The sequence below is a fragment of the Martes martes genome (genome assembly GCF_963455335.1).
Source record: "Martes martes genome assembly, chromosome: 3".
NCBI lineage: Eukaryota > Metazoa > Chordata > Mammalia > Carnivora > Mustelidae > Martes > Martes martes.
Genome location: NC_137890.1, coordinates 52,093,656 through 52,114,269, shown reverse-complemented (window position 1 = coordinate 52,114,269; position 20,614 = coordinate 52,093,656). Strand labels below are relative to the sequence as shown.

The following is a 20,614-nucleotide window of genomic DNA, read 5'->3' as shown; positions in this document are numbered from 1 at the left end:
CTGATTGAGGCCTGATTTATGACCCAGTGTGTGATCTGTCTTGGAGAATGTTCCATATGTACTCGAAAAGAATGTGTATTCTGCTGCTTTAGGATGGAATGTTCTGAATGTATCTGTTAAGTCCATCTGGTCCAGTGTGTCATTTGAATCATCCAAAGCCCTTGTTTCCTTGTTGATCTTCTGCTTAGATGATCTATCCATTGCCGTGAGTGGGGTATTAAAGTCTCTTTCTAGTACTTATTATTATCAATGAGTTTCTTTATGTTTGTTATTCACTGATTTATATTTGGGTGCTCCCAAGTGGGGGGCATAAATATTTACAGTTGTTAGATCTTCTTGTTGGATAGACATCTTTGTTGATATAGTGCCTTCCTTCAACTTTTGTTACAGTCTTTGGTTTAAATTTTAGTTTGTACTCTGGCTTTCTTTTGATGTCCGTTAACATGGTAGATAGTTCTCTATCCCCTCACTTTCAATGTGCAGGTGTCTTTATATCTAAAATGAGTTTCTTCTCTCTCTCACTCATTCTCTCTCTCAAATAAGTAAATAAAATCATTAAAAAAAAAAAAAAAAGGGCACCTGGGTGGCTCAGTTGGTTAAGCATCTGCCTTCAGCTCAGGTCATTATCCCAGGGTCTTGGGATCAAGTCCCACATCAGGCTCCCTGCTCAGCAGGGGAGTCTGCTTCTCCTTCTGCCCCTCCTCCCTGCTTGTGGTCTCTCACTCACTCACTCTCTTTTTTATATAAATAAAATCTTTAAAAAATGTATAAATAAATTAAATGAGTCTCTTATAGGTAGCATGTGGATGGGTCTTATTTTTTTATTCATTATCTACTACTCTGTCAAATAAATAAATCTTTAAAAAAAAAAAGATAGATCCTGTTTTCCCTAAAGCTGAAGCTTTGCAGCACTATGTGATGAGTAGACTTGGTGCCTGTAAGGGGTCCATGCTGGTCTTCTAGAGTGGGGCCTGCTGTGCTGATTTTCAGTCCAACTTGCCCTAGTGGAGATGTACCTGCAGGGCCGTGAGGCGGTGGGAGAGCTTGGTATAAGCTGCGTTAGTCGCCACTGGGTGGCACTATGTTGCTCACTGAAGTGAGTCAGTGCTAATGGGCAGGAGAGAAAATTGCTTTGCCAGGCTATCTCCTGGAGCAGGGAGTTCACACCAGCACTCTTCAGGAAGTGCTCACAGATGAGCAAACCATCACCCCCCTCGTGTCCCCTGCTTCTGTCAGATCCCTGCCTTCACCCTGTTTGTGTCTGAGCTATCTGCATACTAGGCAGCACAGTACTCCTGTGTTTTATCTCAGGCACATGGCTCTGTTTCAGAACTCCAAATTTTAGGGATCCGCATGGCACAGACCCACGCTGATCCTCTTGGGGAAGGTCTCACCTCGCTGGCTGGTGCTGGTTTGTCCCAGAAAAGCAGTCACACACCGCACAGTGGTTTATGGTAAAGTGCAGCTAAAAGCCAGCATCAAGGCTTGTTGCCCTCAGCCGGTGTCTCTTTTCCTATTAGGGAACAGGGACACACATCGCTGACAGTAGTTCTTCTGTCTTCAGAAAGGCCCTGCCACCATTCCCAGATGCACTCCAAAAAGAGGAGTTCTTTCTACCCACATGACCCAGGGGGTGCTCAGACCACTCTTCCCAGCTCCCAGGTCTCCACCCTCCTTTCCTACCAGAGCAGCACTAAACCCCCCCAGGCACAGCCCCATCCATGGCACAGTCTTCTAAAACTTCAGACTTGGCACTCTGCTGCTTATAAAAACTAGCAATAGTTATCCCCTCTCCTTTTCCCAATCACTGGTTTTGGGGAATAGTTTTTTTGTGCCACCCCCTGCCTGCTGCTTCCCTCGTGCTCTCTTTCTCTCTCTCTCACTCCTCTCCCCATGATCAGGGCTCCCTCCCCTCCGCAGCACCCCCAGCTTTTCTGTCTCCCAAATCATCTCTCCACAGCCCTTAACTTCTGTGAAGTGGCTGTTTTTCTACCTGTAGATGTGCATTTTGTGCTCAGTCCTCAGATCAATTTCTTGGGCACTCAGAATGATCTGATATTTTTCTAGCTGTGTTCGAGGGATGAGGCAAGCTCAGGGTCCCCCTACTCCTCCACCATCTTAACTCCCAAATATATGCATTTATAAATATATATCTATACACACACACCCCCCATATCTTCTTTATTCATTCATCTAGTTTTCAAAAGATTTTATTTATTTGAGATAGAGCGAGAGAGAGTGAAAGTGAGGCAGGCTCCCCTCTGAGCGGGGAGCCCAGTGCCCCTGGGATCATGACCTGAGCCATTTCACCTATCCATTCATCTGTTGACGGATGCTTGGGTTGTAGAAAGTCATCTTTAAAACATCAGCTCTGTGCGAATTTGTGGTTAATTAAGGAAAGCTGAGTTCTTCTTGACTAAAACAGAGAATGGAGCAGCTCTGTGTGGGGGTGAGACTCTGTGTTGGGCTGTCTATCCGAATGAGCTGAGAGGGAGAGGCAGAGCTGTGGGAATGAAAGTACGTGTAACCATCTCTAGGTGCAACTGCTTCCAGTCTTCTCATCTGAAATATCTCCTTCAGATCTCAGAATCGAAATAGCCATCTACTGCTTTTATCAGCATGGTTCAGGTATAGTTTCTAAAGTATGCTAAGTCTGAGTTGTTTTTAATCCTTTGTGATCTTTTCCTGATTAGCCTTTCCCCCTTTAAAACGTTCCTGAGGCCTATCTTTTTTTCCCAGTTTTATTGAGTTATCATTGACATCTCAGTTCTGTCTTAATCTGGCTTCTGGAAGCTACAGTTTACCTCTGATCCTTGTTCTTTTTCAGGGCTTGTAGTAGAATGCCAACAAGAACGATCACAGATTAAAAATAAAGAAATAGCTTTGCGTGTGTTGAGAGCTAGACTCTACCAGCAAATTATTGAGAAAGACAAGTGTCAGCAACAAAGTACTAGAAAACTGCAGGTAAGGCTTACACAGTGTGATACCTCTGTGGGGCACCTGGCTGGTTCAGTGAGTAGAGAGTGTGACTCTTGATTCCGGGGTTGGGAATTCGAGTCCTGTGTTGGGTGTAGAGAGTTCTTAAAATAAAAATAATAATACCTCTGCACAAAAGTCATCATTTTCTGTAGAAAATGTAGCATTTGTTCTTGATCAAATGGGGCTATCTTATAGCATAGGGAAACATACTTATTTGTAAATAAGCAGTAATTTCATGCATATAGACTGATTATAGCTAAATTTGGACATGCCAGTTTGCAAATGAATCAATTAGATATGCATAAACTCAGGATTATCTCCCAGTTTTTCCCTCCAATGTTTGTATCATGCCTGTTTTGAGAGGAGATTAGGTTAAAAGATAAAATAATTCCCTGGAAATTAAGGGACTTTCAGATTTTTTTATTTAAAAGCCTATACTTTTTTATTAAAACCCTATGGGATAAAAGTAAATGGCACTGTAAAAAACTGGTAATGATGATTGTTACTGATGGGATATGGGGACAGGGATAGAAGAGAGATTTATGTCCACTATATACTTTTATACTTTCTGAATTTTGTACTATATATAAATGTGTAGTATTATTTATTCAAATATGTAGGTACATGCTAAGCAAAATGAATAAATGTCACTGTTTTAAGTAAACAGATTATAGGATTTTAAATCCTAAAAAATGTAAAGTTGGTCTTTGAGAAAGGTTGGAAGAGAAAGTGGAATAACTGTGTGTTTGTGTTGTTTGCTGGTGGGTATGCTACACAACATTTGGAAGACTTTGTGGCCTTTCAGGACAATGAATTATATAAACTTAACCATTAATTATTCTTTTAAGCAAGATGTCCTGCTCTCACACTTTTGCCCTTCAGGCTCTCCTTACCCACATTCTAACTTCCAAGTGCAAAAGTGATGGGATTAATGGAATATTAATCCTCTGGTAATCCTAGATTGTTGTCCTGCATCAGTATATACATTTGCAGATAGGAATGCCCATTAACAAACCATTGCTTCTTAGCACATGAGTGGTAACATAAACACTAAGAATTCCCCATGAGTGACATTTGAATTAATAAAAGACATTAGGATTCACTTGCTACTTGGCATTTTAGTACCAGATGTTTTACACAGTAATTTTTTTTTAAATTTTATTTATTTATCTGACAGAGAGAGATCACAAGTAGGCAGAGAGGCAGGCAGAGAGGCAGGCAGAGAGAGAGGGAAGCAGGCTCCCCACTGAGCAGAGAGCCCGATGCGGGACTCAATCCCAGGACCCTGAGATCACGACCTGAGCCGAAGGCAGCGGCTTAACCCACTGAGCCACCCAGGTGCCCAGGAGGGAACATTTTTTTTTTTTTTTTTTTTTTTACAGACAGAGATCACAAGTAGACAGAGAGAGAGGAGAAAGCAGGCTCTCCACGGAGCAGAGAGCCCGATGCGGGGCTTGATCCCAGGCCCCCAGGATCATGACCTGAGCCAAAGGCAGAGGCTCTAACCCACTGAGCCAACCGGGTGCCCCTCGCACAGTAATTTTAAAAATAAGTAATTCAAGATTGGCCTGGTGTAAGTTGTGTGTGTGTTTGTCCTCTTCAGAGATTTCTGGTTTCAAGCACCAGAAAAGACCTCCATGCCTCCCAATTAACTTATCCATCTGTGTGAAACTTTTTAGTAGGTATTTCTAATGCTTAGAGAAGTTTTTGCTTCAACTAATATATATAGTAGCTTTTATAAGGAAGACATTTTGTCAGGTTCTCAACCCTGGTCCATTTATCTCCTGAAGAGCTTTGTATGTCCCTCAGGCCCCAGCCCCCAAGAGTCTAACATAATTGATTTGGGTGGGAGCCTGGGCATTAATATGATACTTTGGGGTAGTAGTTTCTATACCTGGCTGGTTGCAGAATAGATAGCCTGAAGAATGTTCTAAAAATCCATAATCCCTGCTTTGTTATATCTGAGATTAGACTTTAAAGTCTTTAATTGCATGGAGCACTGGGTGTGGTGCAAAAACAATGAATATTGTTACGCTAAAAATAAATAAATAAATAAATAAATAAATAAATAAATAAATAAATATTCTCCTGATGGTCAGCCATATTTAATTCAGTTTCATATCATTTGCCTGAGGAGTAAAGAAAGTAAGTTACAGAAATGTCTTTTTTTAGTCTTAAGAAGTGAAAGTGAGGGACGCCTCAGTGGGTCTGTTGGTTAAGCGTCTGCCTTTGGCTCAGGTCAGGATCTCAGGGTACCAGGATAGAGTCCCACATCAGGCTCCATGCTCAGCGGGGACCCTGCTTTTCTCCCTCTCCTGCTTCCCCTGCTTGTGTGCACGCTCTCTCTCTCTGACAAATAAATAAATGTATCTTTTTTTTTTTTTCTTAATGTGAAAGTGAGTGAGAGAAGGTGTTGTGCTGGGGAGGTAGTAGAGATGAGGAGATTAGAATGCAAATAACCATAGCATAAGGCAAACTGTAGTGTGCTCTGAAGAAGATTCCAAGTGCAAGGAGTTTCAGAGGAGCACATTAATCTATCTCAGTTGTTGCTAGCTGGAAAGGGGGATGATAGAGTGTGTGGGAAGGGCATCCCTTGAGATGATATTTTAGCTGATGAAACAGACACGCCCATAATTTTGATATGGTATAGTAAGTGGCATGATAGTAGTTCACATAATTTTCAGAAATAATATTGGGAAAGTTGGCTGCATTGTGAAGTGCCTTGAATGCTGAGTTGAGTTGTCTCCGCTTAGTAGACAAGAAGAAACGAAAGAAGAAAACTTATCAGAAAGCTGTTTTGAGCAGACTAAGCAGGGCAATGCAATGTAAGCAGAGACATGGGAGATTCATCAGGTGATTTTTACAGGAAGGAAGGTGAAAAATCATGAGCCCTTGAATGATAGAAATGAAAAGGGCAGATTATAACAGGAGACCCTTAAAATCAGTGGGAATGGACAGGTAGAGAATATGATGAATTGAAAATGGTTTCTCCCCCAGTGTCTGTGTCAAAGCTTGACATGTAGTAAGTGCCTGTGAAATGTTATGTAAGTTGTGGGATGTCAGAGTTTCCCACTGGGAACCAAGGACATGTGGTGGTGCCATTTATAGAAGCCAGGAGGAAGAACTGATTGGGGTGCAAAGATAACTTCGTTTTAAATATTTGGAGTTTAAAGTACCAAAGAAATACTCATTCTTATTCCATAACCTTACAAAGCTGTAGTCTTTAAGTTCTACCCATTCTTGTTCCTTGTCACTTTGTATATATGACCTAAAAAACCAAACTGGGTGGCTCAGTCAGTTAAGAGTCTGCCTTCGACTCAGGTCATGATCCCTGGGTCCTGGGATCGAGCCCCACATCGACTCCCTGCTTAGCAAGATGTCTGTTTCTCCTTCTGTCTCTCTCCCCACCCAGGGCACTCTTACTGTCTCTAATAAAAAATAAAATCTTTAAAAAAAACTGAAACTGTTATAATAGAAAAGGCATTTATAAGTATGTTTCCCATTGTAATAAAGGCAATTATAAAGTTAAAATATGAATTACTTTTTTGTTGTGGCACAGGTGGGAACAAGAGCCCAGTCAGAGAGAATTCGGACATATAATTTCACCCAGGATAGAGTAACTGACCACAGAATAGCATATGAAGTTCGTGATATTAAGGTAATATAACTTAATATGTTTTATGTACCTTTGCTTTTCAAAGAATGTGTACTCATATTCTAGAGAGTTCTATCTAAAATATTATCAAGTAACTTAAAATCATGAAGCCAATTTAAGGTTGTATCCCCAAATAGGCAAACATTCATATTAGTTTGTTGGTCAGAAATGGGGTCTTAGTGTCAGTTTGAAACAGGTCTCTTTGAACTCCACATTCTTTGCTGTGCAATCACAGTGTATTAAGGTATATTCAGTATACATATATACACTGTATCAGATTCCTATTGCTGTGTTACAAATTACCACAACTTTTTTGGCTTAAAGTAATATTTCTTATCTTATGGTTACCGTAGGTTAGGAGTCTGGGCAGGCAGAGCAGAGTTCTCTGCCCTCAGGCCCTAAAGACCACTAGCAGGTTGCTTGTTAAGTGGCCCCTCCATACGCTTTCTCCCACTTTGAATCTCTTGCAGGAATGGTTCAAGCCTTTTTAAGGGCTCACCTGTTTGGGCCAGGCCCACCCTGGTAATATTTTGAATGACTCAACATCAACTGATTAATATCACTGGAGTGATATTCCATCATATTCACAACTTCTGCCTCCATGTAAGGGAGGGAATTCTGCAAGGTGTGTACACCAGGGAGCATCTTAGAGTTCTGCCTAGCACGATGAATTGTTCATGAGTTTCAGGAGTTATAATTATGCTGTTGGGGAAAGACCCTGTTAACATGGTTTGAACATTAACCTAACTAAATCCCATTTAGCCAGACCATTGGCATTAATACATTAATGATGAAGTAAAGGAAAATTCCTCTTTTGTTTCCCCTGAAGGGGAAAATGAACTGGTTCTCATAAAGGACTATATACAAAAGGCAAGAGGTAGAAGGTTCTGATTTTTTTTTTCCTTGATGTCATGTGATACCTAGGGCTTCTTTCAGTTGATTCTGTCCCATTCTGTACTCAAAAGTAAAGTCCTAATTTTATAAGGGCAATGTCTGTGTTTTTAAAATGTTTAGAAATTTCTGTGTATCTTACGCCACTTCCTCTGTCTTCTTAGCAATTTAAGACTGTCTCAGATAGGAAAATAATAGCCTTGTCAAAAAGGAGAAAATATTTGCTAACTTCCCTTTCCTCAGGAAACACACAGTAATAACCAAACATGTTTGGCCATATTGTTCAGATTACACCATATTCTTTCAGTTGTTTTTCTGGTAGTAGTGATGGTTTTCCCTGAGACGACTGCATTCTTATGACCGGTAATATTTTTTAGACTAGCCCTTAGGTCCTGAGTTAATATTCAGTCTTGAAACAGAGGCAGGTTAAGTGGCTTTTATAGTTATAAAGTATCTGACTTTGGCCTGCATGCTAACATATTATTACTAACTAAACTAACATGCCAGATTTAGAAATAATTAGGGAAATTATATTTGTGTGCTCTCATAATGACTAAGCAGCCCATTGGAAGGGGAAAAAAATCCCATATTAGTGAAATGGAAAAGTTTGGTAATGTCATTAAAAAATGTAGTAAAACATTAAAATCTGTATGAAGGACAATAAAGAGACTAGTTGGAGTGAATAACTTTGGAACAGAATAGTTATAGATGAGGCAGGAAAAGGGATAAGGGCAACAGCCACAGGTCAGAGTGGAAGGAGTGGAGAGGGAAGAAAGTGGATGTCTGTGGGACTCTGCTCAGCTCAGCTGCGGTCTTAGAGCCTGAGGTCTCCCTACTCCATTTACATAGTTCGTGATGAAGCTGCTCTGCTCTTACAGGATCGTGATCCTGACTCAAGACAGTAATTGTTTTGTTTGGGGAGGAAATCTGAAAGAGCCCCCACCAATGAGTTAGTTCCTTCCAAGCATTTTTAAACTGGAGACAAAGAGGGCCATTCTCGGCTGAAACTGAAATATGTAAAATGGATAAGAGGTTAGAAGCCACATTTCCAAGCCGTGAGGAGAAGGCAGTGTTCAGTAAGAGATGAAGCTGATATTGAAAGGATCAAAAATAGAACTGGGTGGAAAGAATCTTGTTGCTATCAGTCCTCACATTCATTTATTCCTGTGGCCAGCTTCATTCCCAGGGCGGTGGCGGTAGCCTTTCCATTTCTATCCTTGGGTTCTATGAGATCACCTCATATTCTTAGTGTGGGTTCTCTTGTAGGTAATTTTATTTTTATTTTTACTCATCTAGATCGTAAGTGCAGACTACCCTGTAATCTATTGTTTTATGTTTTTATTCTGTTTCTTAAAGTCCTTGTGCAGATTCTGTAACATCAGCCTATCTCCTGCCCTGTATTCCTCCCTGAACTGAAAATCTCCCCTTGCCCTTTACGCTTGCACATTGTCTCTGTGCCTCGCTTCATCCTCATTCTTTTGACTGAAATGCTCTGCTTGTCTCTATTTGGAGAAAAAAAACTTCTGTTTTTAAGATCTAATGCAAACTTGTTCTTCCTTCCTAAACTCTTCCCTGATGCTACCTTCTTAAAATTAACCTTACAGCCCTCACTTGCTTTTTGCCTTTTTTTTTTTTTTAAGATTTTGTAATTTATTTGACAGAGAGAGAGATCACAAGTAGGCAGAGAGGCAGGCAGAAAGAGAGGGGGAAACAGGCTCCCTGCTGAGCAGAGAGCCTGACGCGGGCCTCCATCCCAGGACCCTGAGATCATGACCCAAGCTGAAGGCAGAGGCTTAACCCACTGAGCCACCCAGGCGCCCACTTGCTTCTTTTTTAATTTCTTGTGCTGGTTGTGGTGCCTAGCTCTGTCACTAGATTATGAGCTTCCCCAAGTCCTTCATCTTTGGTCTTTGTATCTCTGGCACTCTGATTATTCCAATCAAACTCTGAATGTGGTTTGATTGTCAGTTAAGAGTGAAAATCCTTTTCACATAATTTCCAAATGATGAAATCACCTTGGCAACACCATGATAATTTGAGGTCTGGGCATGCTGATTTTATAAGCAATTCCCCATATTATGCTCAAAATGGTATAAATTTCAATTTTAAAACTTCATCATAGGGCTTTTGCTTTACTTTTAAAGTTTGGTTGAGGTTTTAATATATGCTGGTGTTTTGTAGGATACAAAGATAATAAGGCATCTTTTCCCCTACAGTTGAATTTGAAAGATGAATGTATATACTTAACCTAAAATTCAACTGTAAGGGGACTCCTCAGTGGCTCAGCCTATTAAGTGTCTACCTTCTGCTCAGGTCATTATCCCAGGGTTTTGGGATTGAGCCCCAAGTTGAGCTTCTTGCTCAGCGGGGAGTGTGCTTCTCCCTCTCCCTCTCCCGCTCCCCCTGCTTCTGTGTTCTCTCTCTCTCTCTCTCTCTGGCAAATGAATAAATAAAATCTTTTAAAAAATAAAATAAAATTCAACCTTAAGACTGTTCAAGAAAGACCAAATATATGTTTAGTTCACACGAGGGCGCCTGGGTGGCTCAGTCGGTTGGGCTCCCGGCTCTTAGTTTCGGCTTGGATCAGGATCCTAGGGTCCTGGGATGGGGCCTTGCATCAGGCTCCACATTGAGCACAGAGTCTGCTCAAGACTCTTTCTCTCTCTCACTCTGCCCCTCCTCCTTGCTTTCTCTCTAAAATAAATAAAATCTTAAAAAAAAAAAAGTTCATGCCTACATCAAAATTTTAAATATTCTGTGTTCCAGATGCTGACATGGAAATATTTCCATTAAGCCAATGTCTAGATTTTGAACATTTCTAAAATATGAGACTGTGCTAATTCACTGTTCCCAACAACTGTTACTCAGAACCTCTGTGACACAGGAAAGGTACTCAAAGTTATTTTAGTGACTTGTAAAGATGAACTGTAGGGAAGACTACAGGGAAGTCTAACAACACTTTTCACCCAGTGGACTTATCTGGGGTAGACATAAGAGCATTTATTTTTCTGAACTTTCTATTTAGAAAATTTCAAGTATATATGTTTAAAGACTGGTTCAGTATACTCTTTATATACTGTATACATATACATACACTATATATACTTTATATACATCTAGACGTAGATGCAGCCGTTGTTAACATTTGCCCTCTCTTCCTCTTCTATCTCCTGCGCTGTTGGTGAACCATTTGAGAGCGAGGTACACACTCAAAATGCATGTCCCCTAAATATTTTGGCATATATCTTTTTTTGGTCACACAGGACTTCTAGATTTTAAAACTGCCATATTTCCAATTTAAGAAGAAACACAACTAGTATAACCCACTTAGAGATTAAATAAAATCTAAATTTGAAGTTTGGGATGAGAAGTGTAAACAGGAATGGTCCCAGAAATGGTGAGCAGAGATTAGCAGGGCTCAGGTGTGCGGGTTCAAGTGGCAGCAAAGTGCCTGGGGCGTTGAGTGAGGCATTTCAGGTTTTTTTGCCCTTGGGAAATAATGTTATGAATGACAAGGGTGGAATTTTCAGGACAAGAGTGAAAAAGCCTTATCTTTTCTAGGGAACAAAAGGAGAAGGGATTCAGCAAAGATGGTTTGAGATCCTAGAACCCTGTTGTCAGGAACATCAAGCAAAGGAGTTTTAAAGAGAGATTCAGATCTCCTTTGTTTTGTTGTCTCCAGAGTTGTTGAAAAAATCCAACTCCCAGAAGATTGATTTTTAAACAAAATGATAATGTTAACAAAGAAAGAGTAGAATTCTATTTACTCTTTTGGATTCACTTTTTATGAGAAGCCACTATAACTGGGGATCCTCCCAAGTTAGCAAAGTTGCCCATTATGTTACAGAGCCATTTTAGTAATCCGTTGTTGCTATTAAATAGTGACTGTAGGGGTGCCTGGGTGGCTCAGTGGGTTAAGCCTCTGCCTTCAGCTCAGGTCATGATCCCAGGGTTCTGGGATCGAGCCCCACATCGGGCTCACTGCTCGGCGGGGAGCCTGCTTCCCCCTTTCTCTCCCTGCCTGCCTCTGCCTACTTGTGATCTCTCTGTCAGATAAATAAATAAAATCTTAAAAAAAAAAAGAAGTGACTGTAAAGAAACAAAGTAAATATACATTTAATTCTTTGTTTTGTTTCTGCTTTATTTCTAGTAATCAGGTTTTTATAATAACTCTTTTACCAGGAATTTTTATGTGGGGAGAAGTATCTGGATCAGCTAATTCAGAGACTCCTTCATTCAGCAGATGAAGAAGCCATTATTGAATTTTTGGATGAAAACCTTAAATCAGCAAAATAAGTGCAGATTTACTATTTATTATTATATAAAGGAAATGGACCTATATCAAGAAGCAGCTGTTTATAAAGTACTGCTAAAATTACACAGGATGTACAAATATATTTTTTAATGAGTAAGTCACATTTCTTGACTGAAGAGCTTATAAAGTACAATCCAACTCTTCAAGCAGAAAGCAAGCATGCACTGTTGAAAAGAGAAATGAAATTTTGAAAATTGATTATGTGATACAGGCTTATAAACTTTGTAAACCCCTATTTCAAGAAAAGTATTGTAAATCATGTTAAAATTAGGCTTTTAACTACTACTTTTAAACAAATAAACAAAAAAATACAAAAATTGTGAAGAATGGGAGTCACTCACAGCATCTCCAGGATGTAGATTGTAGAGCTCTTGGAGAGTGGAACTAATTCTGTACTGTATAAACTACAAGCCAATATTTAAAGTGAACTCTCTGCTTGGTTTTTCTTTCTTGTTTTTCTCTGGCTTAACTTCTGAGCATCTACAGATGGAGTATAACGTGAGTAATTCCCTGTGCCTGGTTCTGTGCAGTGATGTCCATAGAGCCCAGTCCTGACCTCATAGAGCTTCCAGTTGAGTGACAGAGCCAAAATAGAAGCCACCAACTCTAATACCAAGTGATGTGATGTATTTAGTACTTGTTCTCTGGAAGTTTCTTGAGTCAAAAAGAAAGGGGTTATTATTTTGGACATTCTTCAGAAGAAAATTATGTGCCCAGGAAAGATTAGCTAAAATAGAGTTCTAAGGCCAATGGAATTATGAGGTAAACATTGAAATGATATTTTTTTCCCCCAATTCTTTAGAGAATTTTCAAGCACCCGGAAGAAGTTTTTAAAATAATTTTTAAGAAACAGTGCAATGAACTTCTAGGTATTTACCCAGAGGATACAAAAATGCAGATTCAAAAGGGTACATGCCCTCTAGTGTTTATAGTAACATTATCAACAATAGCCAAACTATGGAAAGAGTTCAAAGAATTGATAAAGAAGATGTGGTAATATCTATGATGGAATATCACTCAGCCATCAGAAAGGATGAAATCCTGCCATTTGCAAGGATGTGAATGGAGCTAGAGTGTGTTATGCTAAGCGAAGTAAATCAGAGAAAGATAAATACCATGTGATCTCACTCACATGTGGAATTTAAGAAACAAAACAGGTGAACATATGGGAGCAAGGGATTAAAGAGTGGGAAGAGAGAGGGAAACAAACCATAAGAGTCTCTTAACAAAAGAGAACATCCTCAGGGTTGATGGAGGGAGGTGGGTGAGGGATGAGCATTAAGGAGGGCACTTCTGATGAGCACTGGGTGCTGTATTTAAGTGATGAATCACTGCATTCTTCTCCCGAAACCAGTGTCACATTGTGTGTTAACTAACTAGAATTTAAATAAGAATTTGAAAAGACAAAAGAAAAAAAGGAAATAGAGCCAAAAAAAAAAAAACCTCAAAAGAAGGAAAGAAGTTGTTCAATGAACAGTATATACTCTAGAGTTCTACTATTACCGTTTTGCTGTAGTTGTTGTTTTTTGCTCTCTGTGTACACACACACATACCTGTGGTGGTTATTTGAACATGTAAAAGTTAATTGCAGACCTTGTAACACCACACCAAAATATTTCAGCATGTCCTAATAATAAGGACATTCTCCTACAAAATCATAACTCCCATTATTATACTTAATTGTATAATAATAATAATAATTATATAATATGATCTATCACATATTAAAATTTCTTCAGTTATCCCCAAAATGTCTTTTTGGCTGTTTTTGCTTATTAGTTTTGTACAATCCAGGATCCAGCCAGGATTCACAGATTGTATCTGGTTGTATGTCTTTAGTGTTTGGATTAATCCCTCAACTTTTTTTCCACATGATGTTGACATTTTGAAGAGTCCCACAAAGTTGTTTTATAGAATGACCTACATTCACATTTGTCTGACTGCTTCCTCAAGGTATTGGTAACTTTTATTCATCCATTCAATGTACTGTAAAGTAATATTAAATCTAAAAATTAATTAAATTCAGTTAACACATTTGGCAAGACTACTTCCTGGGTAATGTGAAACTCATAGTGTATCATATCAGGAAGTTCCACTATTAGTAATGCTGAGTTTGGAAACTGTCAAATCACTCCATTAAAATAGTACATGTTCTTTATAATAATTAGTAGGTAATCTATGGGGTAATACTTTGGCATTATATCAACATTTGTTTCCTCATAGTGCTAGGCAGCTTCTCAGATGACCCCAGTGATCTCATTCTTGGCATTCATGCACCTGTGTAATCTGCTCCCCTTGAACAGGAGCTGGATTAGTTGACTATCTTCTAATAGAATGTGATATAAGGGGTAGGACTCTCACTTCCAATATTAGGTTATAAAAAGACTTGCCTTTGGCCCTGCCTCTCTTTCTGGCTACTCACACCATTGCTGGGTGGACTGGGGAGATCCCCCAGGCCCTGAGACCTCCATCCAGCCTGTCTCCGAGTTGTCACAGGAGGCTCTTGGTCTCATCACAAGAGAGAATTCAAGGACTGACCAGACAAAACAGTTGAGCAGTGCAAGTAAGAAAGTTTATTAAAGTGAGAGTACACTTTCAAGATGTGAGAGCAGGTGAGCTCAAAGAAAGCTGGTGGAATATTTATTACTTGGGGAGGGGATTTGGGTGGGGGAGGAGCAGGTTTTCATGCCTTTCTCGCTTACTTGGTCAGGGTTTCTGGCCTTTGTCTTGGGCCTGTCTGGTTTGATCCAGCTTCTTGTGGCTTTGTTTTGGAATGCTACCAGGTTTCTAATTTTTCCCCCGCATCCCCTCCACCCCCAACAAGGCTAGCCTTGCCTCCCACTTTGCTGGCCTGCAGGCATCTTGTTAAAACTTAACTTCCTACTCTAACAACACTGGTGGAAGCTGGATGATGTGAGCAGCTCTGTAGAACAGCCCACATTGTATGACTAAACAGAACCCTTGTTCTGACAGTTCTCGAGGAACTAAGTTCAGTCAACTAGCACAGGTGTGAGCTTGGAAGCAGATCATTCAACCCTAGTGGTGGCTTGACACGATGGTGGTTCTGGTCAACAGCTTAACTGTAATTGCACAAGAGAGCCCTTGAGCCAGAGGCGCATCACTAGCTGCTCTGGATACCGGACTCTAAGAAATTGAGTAAATAAATTATTTTTGCTGCAAATTTGAGGGTAATTTGTTACACCAAATTGTATGTAATGAATGTACCCAGTGCCCTTTCATCTCATTGATTTAACATCAATTAATGATTCTTGCTGTGCCCAAATCAGCTTGAGTTTAAAAAATGGTGATGTTCTTGTTCTTTCTACGTTAATAGGTGACATTATTTAAAGAAAGCTTTCCTTTGTTTTTCCTCTCACTTTCTCTAAGTGGAGAGATAATTTAATCCTGTTTGGATCAATATCATTATTATTTCCCCAGGGGTAAGCATTGCCCTCTAAAGTAATCGATGTCTCTGGAGAATCTGATTTAATTTGAAAGAACATTCAATTAAATAGGGAGTTTTAGGGTAAACATTAGAAACTGATTTTTATTGTCAGGTGGTTTACGTCACAGAAACATCCTGGGGCACCTGGCTGGCTTAGTCAGAAGAACATGAGACTCTTGATCTAGGGGTCATGCCTCACATTGGGCCATGCCTCACATTGGGCATAGAGATGACTTAAAAAAAATTAACTTTAAAAAAATTATAAAAGAAACATTTATCCAAGGAAATGTAAATTAAAACATTGCATGAATTGAGGCAAAATGAAGATAGTCTAATTTGCTATATGATGTCAAGTGTGAAATCACATGTCATTTTTTTAAATTTTCAGAAAAAAATCACTAAATACTATAAGCCTCAAAGCATGATGTCTGCAAAAAAAATTCATTAAGAAAGTGAAAAGTTGTAAGAGGGAAAGCAAGAGAAAGAGGAATTAATTTGTTCTATTCATTCGATAGTATTAATATTCTAAACATGGCAAGGAAGAGCAGACTCTAAGAAGGCATGAGGACAAAAGGAAAAGTGCTTCCTCAGCCAAAGGGAGGCTCCGCCTTTCCAGGAGGAAGTTCAGACTTTCATATCACCACCAAGGTCTTTGCCCTTCCCTCATTCTCCAGCTCTGGCTTTTCCTTAAAGCACACACTTTTTGGAGGAAAAAAAAAAATCAAAACCAAAGTTGGAACTTATGAACCCAGAAAAATCTTGGGTGGTGTTTTTTCTCAAACCTCTGTATATGTACAGGTCACTTGGGGATGTTACCATAATGCAGATTTTAATTCAGAAGATCTGGGGCCTGTTGTTTTGTATTTCCACAATTCATTTCATTTCCACAAGCTCCCAGGTGATAGTGGTTACTTTTGACTCACAAACAACACTTGGAGTAGCAGAGATCTAGGATACCTATTATTCCATTGTTACACATATTTTATGTGTACTTTCAATTGTTACATATATTATTTTTGTACAATGAATTTCAGTTAAACTTTTAATCCTACTTGATTCAGGTAGACCAATTTATCTCCCAAACTAGGAAGATAAAGTTGACATTTTTTAATATTTTTGTAATTTTTTTAAAGATTTTATTCATTTATTTGACAGAGATCACAAGTAGGCAGAGAGGCAGGCAGAGGGCGGGGGGCGGGGGGGGGGGGTCGGTGCAGAGCAGGCTCCCTGCCAAGCAGAGAGCCCGATGCTGGGCTCAATCCCAGGATCCCGGGATCATGACCCGAGCTGAAGGCAGAGGCCTTAACCCACTGAGCCACCCAGGCGCCCCCAAACTTAGAGATATTTTTAATTAAGGTTTAGTCAAGGGATTAAGATCAACAAACTACTACAGTCAAAAAAACTAAAAGAAACTGTCTTTAAAATCATCTGACTTTTGTGTTAGGGGTCAATAGTGATTAGGAGGCTGTTGAGGGGGATGCTTCTCAGATTCTGGTAGTGTCTTATTTCTTAACCTGAGTGGTGTTACACAGGTGTATTCATTTTGTGATCATTCATTACATTATGGGGTGCCTGGGCTACTCAGTCAGTTGGGTGTCTGCTTTCAGCTCATGTTTTGATCCTGGGGTCCTGGGATCAAGCCCCATATTGGGCTCCCTGCTCAGCTCAAATAAGTAAATCATTTTTAAAAAATTCATTGCATTTACAATTTTTATTTGTTCCCCTTTTCGGTATGTGTGCTGTACTTCAATTTTTTTAATAATAAATTTAAAATTATTTCAGTTTAAAACAGATATGAAACAAGTTGTTTGCTACTAAATAATGTGGAACACAAGTCATGTCCAAGGCTGCTCACTCACTAAGCCCTCTCTAATTGAACAAGAGTGGACCCATCAAAAGCTCTTCCAGTAGCCAATGACTAATGGCAGTGCAAGTTATTTTGGATATGGAAATAAAAGCGTGAACAGTTTGTAGACTCTATTTAAAAATGAGAGTGAAAAACAATACAGATGGGGCGCAGGATGACAAACTAGTGACCCCTGAGTGCACACAGGACCTGAATTAGAGGTTGTGGAGAGAAAGGGACTGAACGCTCATAACGTGGGAGGCTGCGCAGACTGCCCTGAGTCACCTCACCTTTATCCCACGTACATGGAGTGCCACATCGACTGAACTGGAGCAGTGTTGACTTACTCGCCTCAAGATAAAAAGATTCTTACTTAATGACGGAATGATCTTCACAATTTCCTGGCAAAGAATTCTGCAACTTTATTTAGTGCCACCAATTATGAAGTGGCTTCTCCTCAGAGAGGGTATAATTTATAGTAAATTAAATGCAACTGCATACACCATGTAACCACCAGCCCAAGCAAAAAGAGGACATTTGCATCACCCCTGAAATTTCCCTTGCGTTCTTTTCCAGTTGACCCAGCAATCTGCCAAAATCCCTTCCTCCAACAGTGGCAGCCTCTAAAAAGATTTTTTTCTTCTGACATGATTTATATTCACCGTAACTTATTTTCACTATTTTGGAACTTCACATACACTGTGTACTCTTGTATATCTGTCTTCTTTAGATCAATATAAAAGTTTTGAAACCTCACATTATGGCATATATCAAAGGTGGTATCTTTTTATTTCCAAGTAGTATTACACTGTATGAATATACCACAATTTTTTTCATTCTCCTATTGATGCCCACGGAGATTATTTCCAGTTTTTGGCTGTTACAGATAAAGGTACTATGAACATTATTGTGTAAGTCTTTTGTAGACGTATGTTTTAATTTCCCTTGGGCAGGGGTGCCTGGGTGGCTCAGTCATTAAGCGTCTGCCTTCGGCTCAGGTCATGATCCGGGGGGTCCTGGGCTCAAGCCCTGCACGGGCTCCCTGCTCTGCGGGAAGCCAGCCTCTCCCTCTCTCACTCCCCATGCTTGTGTTGCCTCTCTCATTGTCTCTCTCTCTGTCAAAAAAATGGATAAAATCTTAAGAAAAAAAAATTTCCCTTGGGCAAATAAATGCTTAGGAGAAATTACTGTTTAACATCCAAAGAAACTACCAGTTCTCTAAAATGAGTATACCAAATTATATTCCTATTATTAGTATATGAAGGTTCCAAAGGCTACCTATCATCACCAACATTTAGCACTTTTGACCTTTTTAAATTTAGCCATTCTCGTGGATATGCAGTGTTTTCTCATGAATTTAATTTGCATTTATCTGAGGATGAATGACGTGGAGCAGCTTCCTCATGTTTTTATTGACTATTGGGTTTATGTATCACAAATTTTTTAAAGTTTTACTTATGTAATCTCCACACCGACCGTGACAATTGAACTCACAACTCCCAAGATTAAGAGTCACATGCCCTTCTGACTGAGCCAGCAAGGCGCCCTTACAAATAAAAGTTTTATATATATGTATATGTATATGTATATGTGTGCATATATATATATGTATATATATACATATATATCAGACTATGGCTTGTCTTTTTAATTTTTTCACTGCCTTTTGATAGGCAAAAGCTTGTAATTTTGTTGAAGTTCATTTTATCATTTTTTTTATGATCAGTGTTTTTGTGTATGTGCCCTAAAATGTCTGCCTACTTCAGAGTCAGAGACAGCCTTCTATATTTTCTTTTAGAGGTGTCAGAGTTTTCATGTCTCTGTTTAATATTAAAATCCATTTACAATTTTATGTGTGTGGTATAAGCTAAGGGCCAAAGTTTTTTTTTTTTTTTTTTACATTGTGAACTGATTGTTCAACATTATTTGTTGAACAGACTTTCCTTTTCCCATTGAATTGCAGTGATACCAATGCTGGATTTCTAAAATGTTAAATTCAATTCCTCAGTTGCACTAGCCACATCTGAAGTACTCAAAAGCTGCCTGTGGCTTCCAGCTACCTTATCAGCGCAGGTATTAAACATTTGCAGCATCACAAAGTTCGGTGGCAGCACTCCTTCAGAACTTAGGGCACTATGCCTGCTAAATACTTTGGTTTTTCTTTTTTCTTTTTTTTTTTTAAAAGATTTTATTTATTTATTTGACAGAGAGAGATCACAAGTAGGCAGAGAGGCAGGCAGAGAGAGAGAGAAGGAAGCAGGCTCCCCGCTGAGCAGAGAGCCCAATGCAGGGCTTGACCCCACGACCCCGGGATCATGACCCGAGCCGAAGGCAGAGGCTTTAACCCACTGAGCCACCCAGGTGCTCCTAATTTTTAATTTTTTAAATTTCTTTTCAGTGTACCAGAATTCATTCTTTATGCACCACACCCAGTGCTCCATGCAATACGTGCCCTCCATAATACCACCACCAGGCTCAGCCAACCTCCCACCCCCCGTCCCTCCAAAACCCTCAGATTGTTTTTCAGAGTCCACAGTCTCTCATGGTTCAACTCCCCCTCCAATTTCCCCCAACTCCCTTCTCTCCCTCTCCCCATGTCCTCTGTGTTATTTCTTATGCTCCACAAATAAGTGAAACCATATGATAATTGACTCTCTCTGCTTGACTTATTTCACTCAGCATAATCTCTTCCAGTCCTGTCTATGTTGATACAAAAGTTGGGTATTCATCCTTTCTGATGGAGGCATAATACTCCATAGTGTATATGGACCACATCTTCCTTATCCATTTGGCCGTTGAAGGGCATGTTGGTTCTTTCAACAGTTTGGCAACTGCAGCCATCGCTGCTGTGAACATTGGGGTACAGATGGCCCTTCTTTTCACTACATCTGTATCTTTGGGGTAAATACCCAGTAGTTTAATTGCAGGGTCATAGGGAAGTTCTATTTTTAATTTCTTAAGGAATCTCCACACTGTTTTCCAAAGTGGATACACCAACTTGCATCCCCACCAACAGGGTAAGAGGGTTCCCCTTTCTCTACATCCTCTCCAACACACGTTGTTTACTGTCCTGCTAAATACTTTGGATTGTGTAAAAAGATAATCCAAACCAACTAACAAAGGGCAGATATAAGGAAGTTAAAAATCAATCGCTGAACTGATATGCAGTACTTAAGGTAGTCAAATTCGGAGACAATATAGAATGGTGATTATTACTAGGGGGTTGGGGGAAGGTGGAAAGGAGAGTTACTGTAAATGGGTACAAAGCTTCAGTTCTGCAAGATGAAAAGAGCTTTGGAGATGGGTGGTGGTGATGTTTGCAAAACAACGTGAATGTAGTTAATGCCAGAGAAATGTACTCTTAAAGAATTAAAATGGTAACTACTGTATATTTTATCAATATGAAAAAATTGTAATTGCTTTTTCCCCAGCTCTTCTAGCACAGGTGAGAAAGCAATCAATGTTACTAATGACCTAATTCTC

The 20,614-nt window shown here is 39.6% G+C and overlaps 1 protein-coding gene across 2 annotated transcripts in view; it reads left to right on the top strand.

Moving 5' to 3' along the window:
- The window catches only part of MTRF1 (mitochondrial translation release factor 1), a 48,491-nt gene extending 35,253 nt beyond the window's left edge, over positions 1–13,238 (top strand). The window contains exons 8-10 of one of the 2 annotated variants that reach the window (XM_080799000.1): positions 2,828–2,964; positions 6,539–6,637; positions 11,708–13,238. In XM_080799000.1, coding sequence (XP_080655126.1) covers positions 2,828–2,964; positions 6,539–6,637; positions 11,708–11,821 — 350 coding nt within the window. In that variant the 3' untranslated portion in view covers positions 11,822–13,238. The remainder of the gene's footprint in view (positions 1–2,827; positions 2,965–6,538; positions 6,638–11,707) is intronic. The other variant, XM_080799001.1, reaches the window with a different exon arrangement.
- Positions 13,239–20,614: the final 7,376 nt, after the last annotated feature.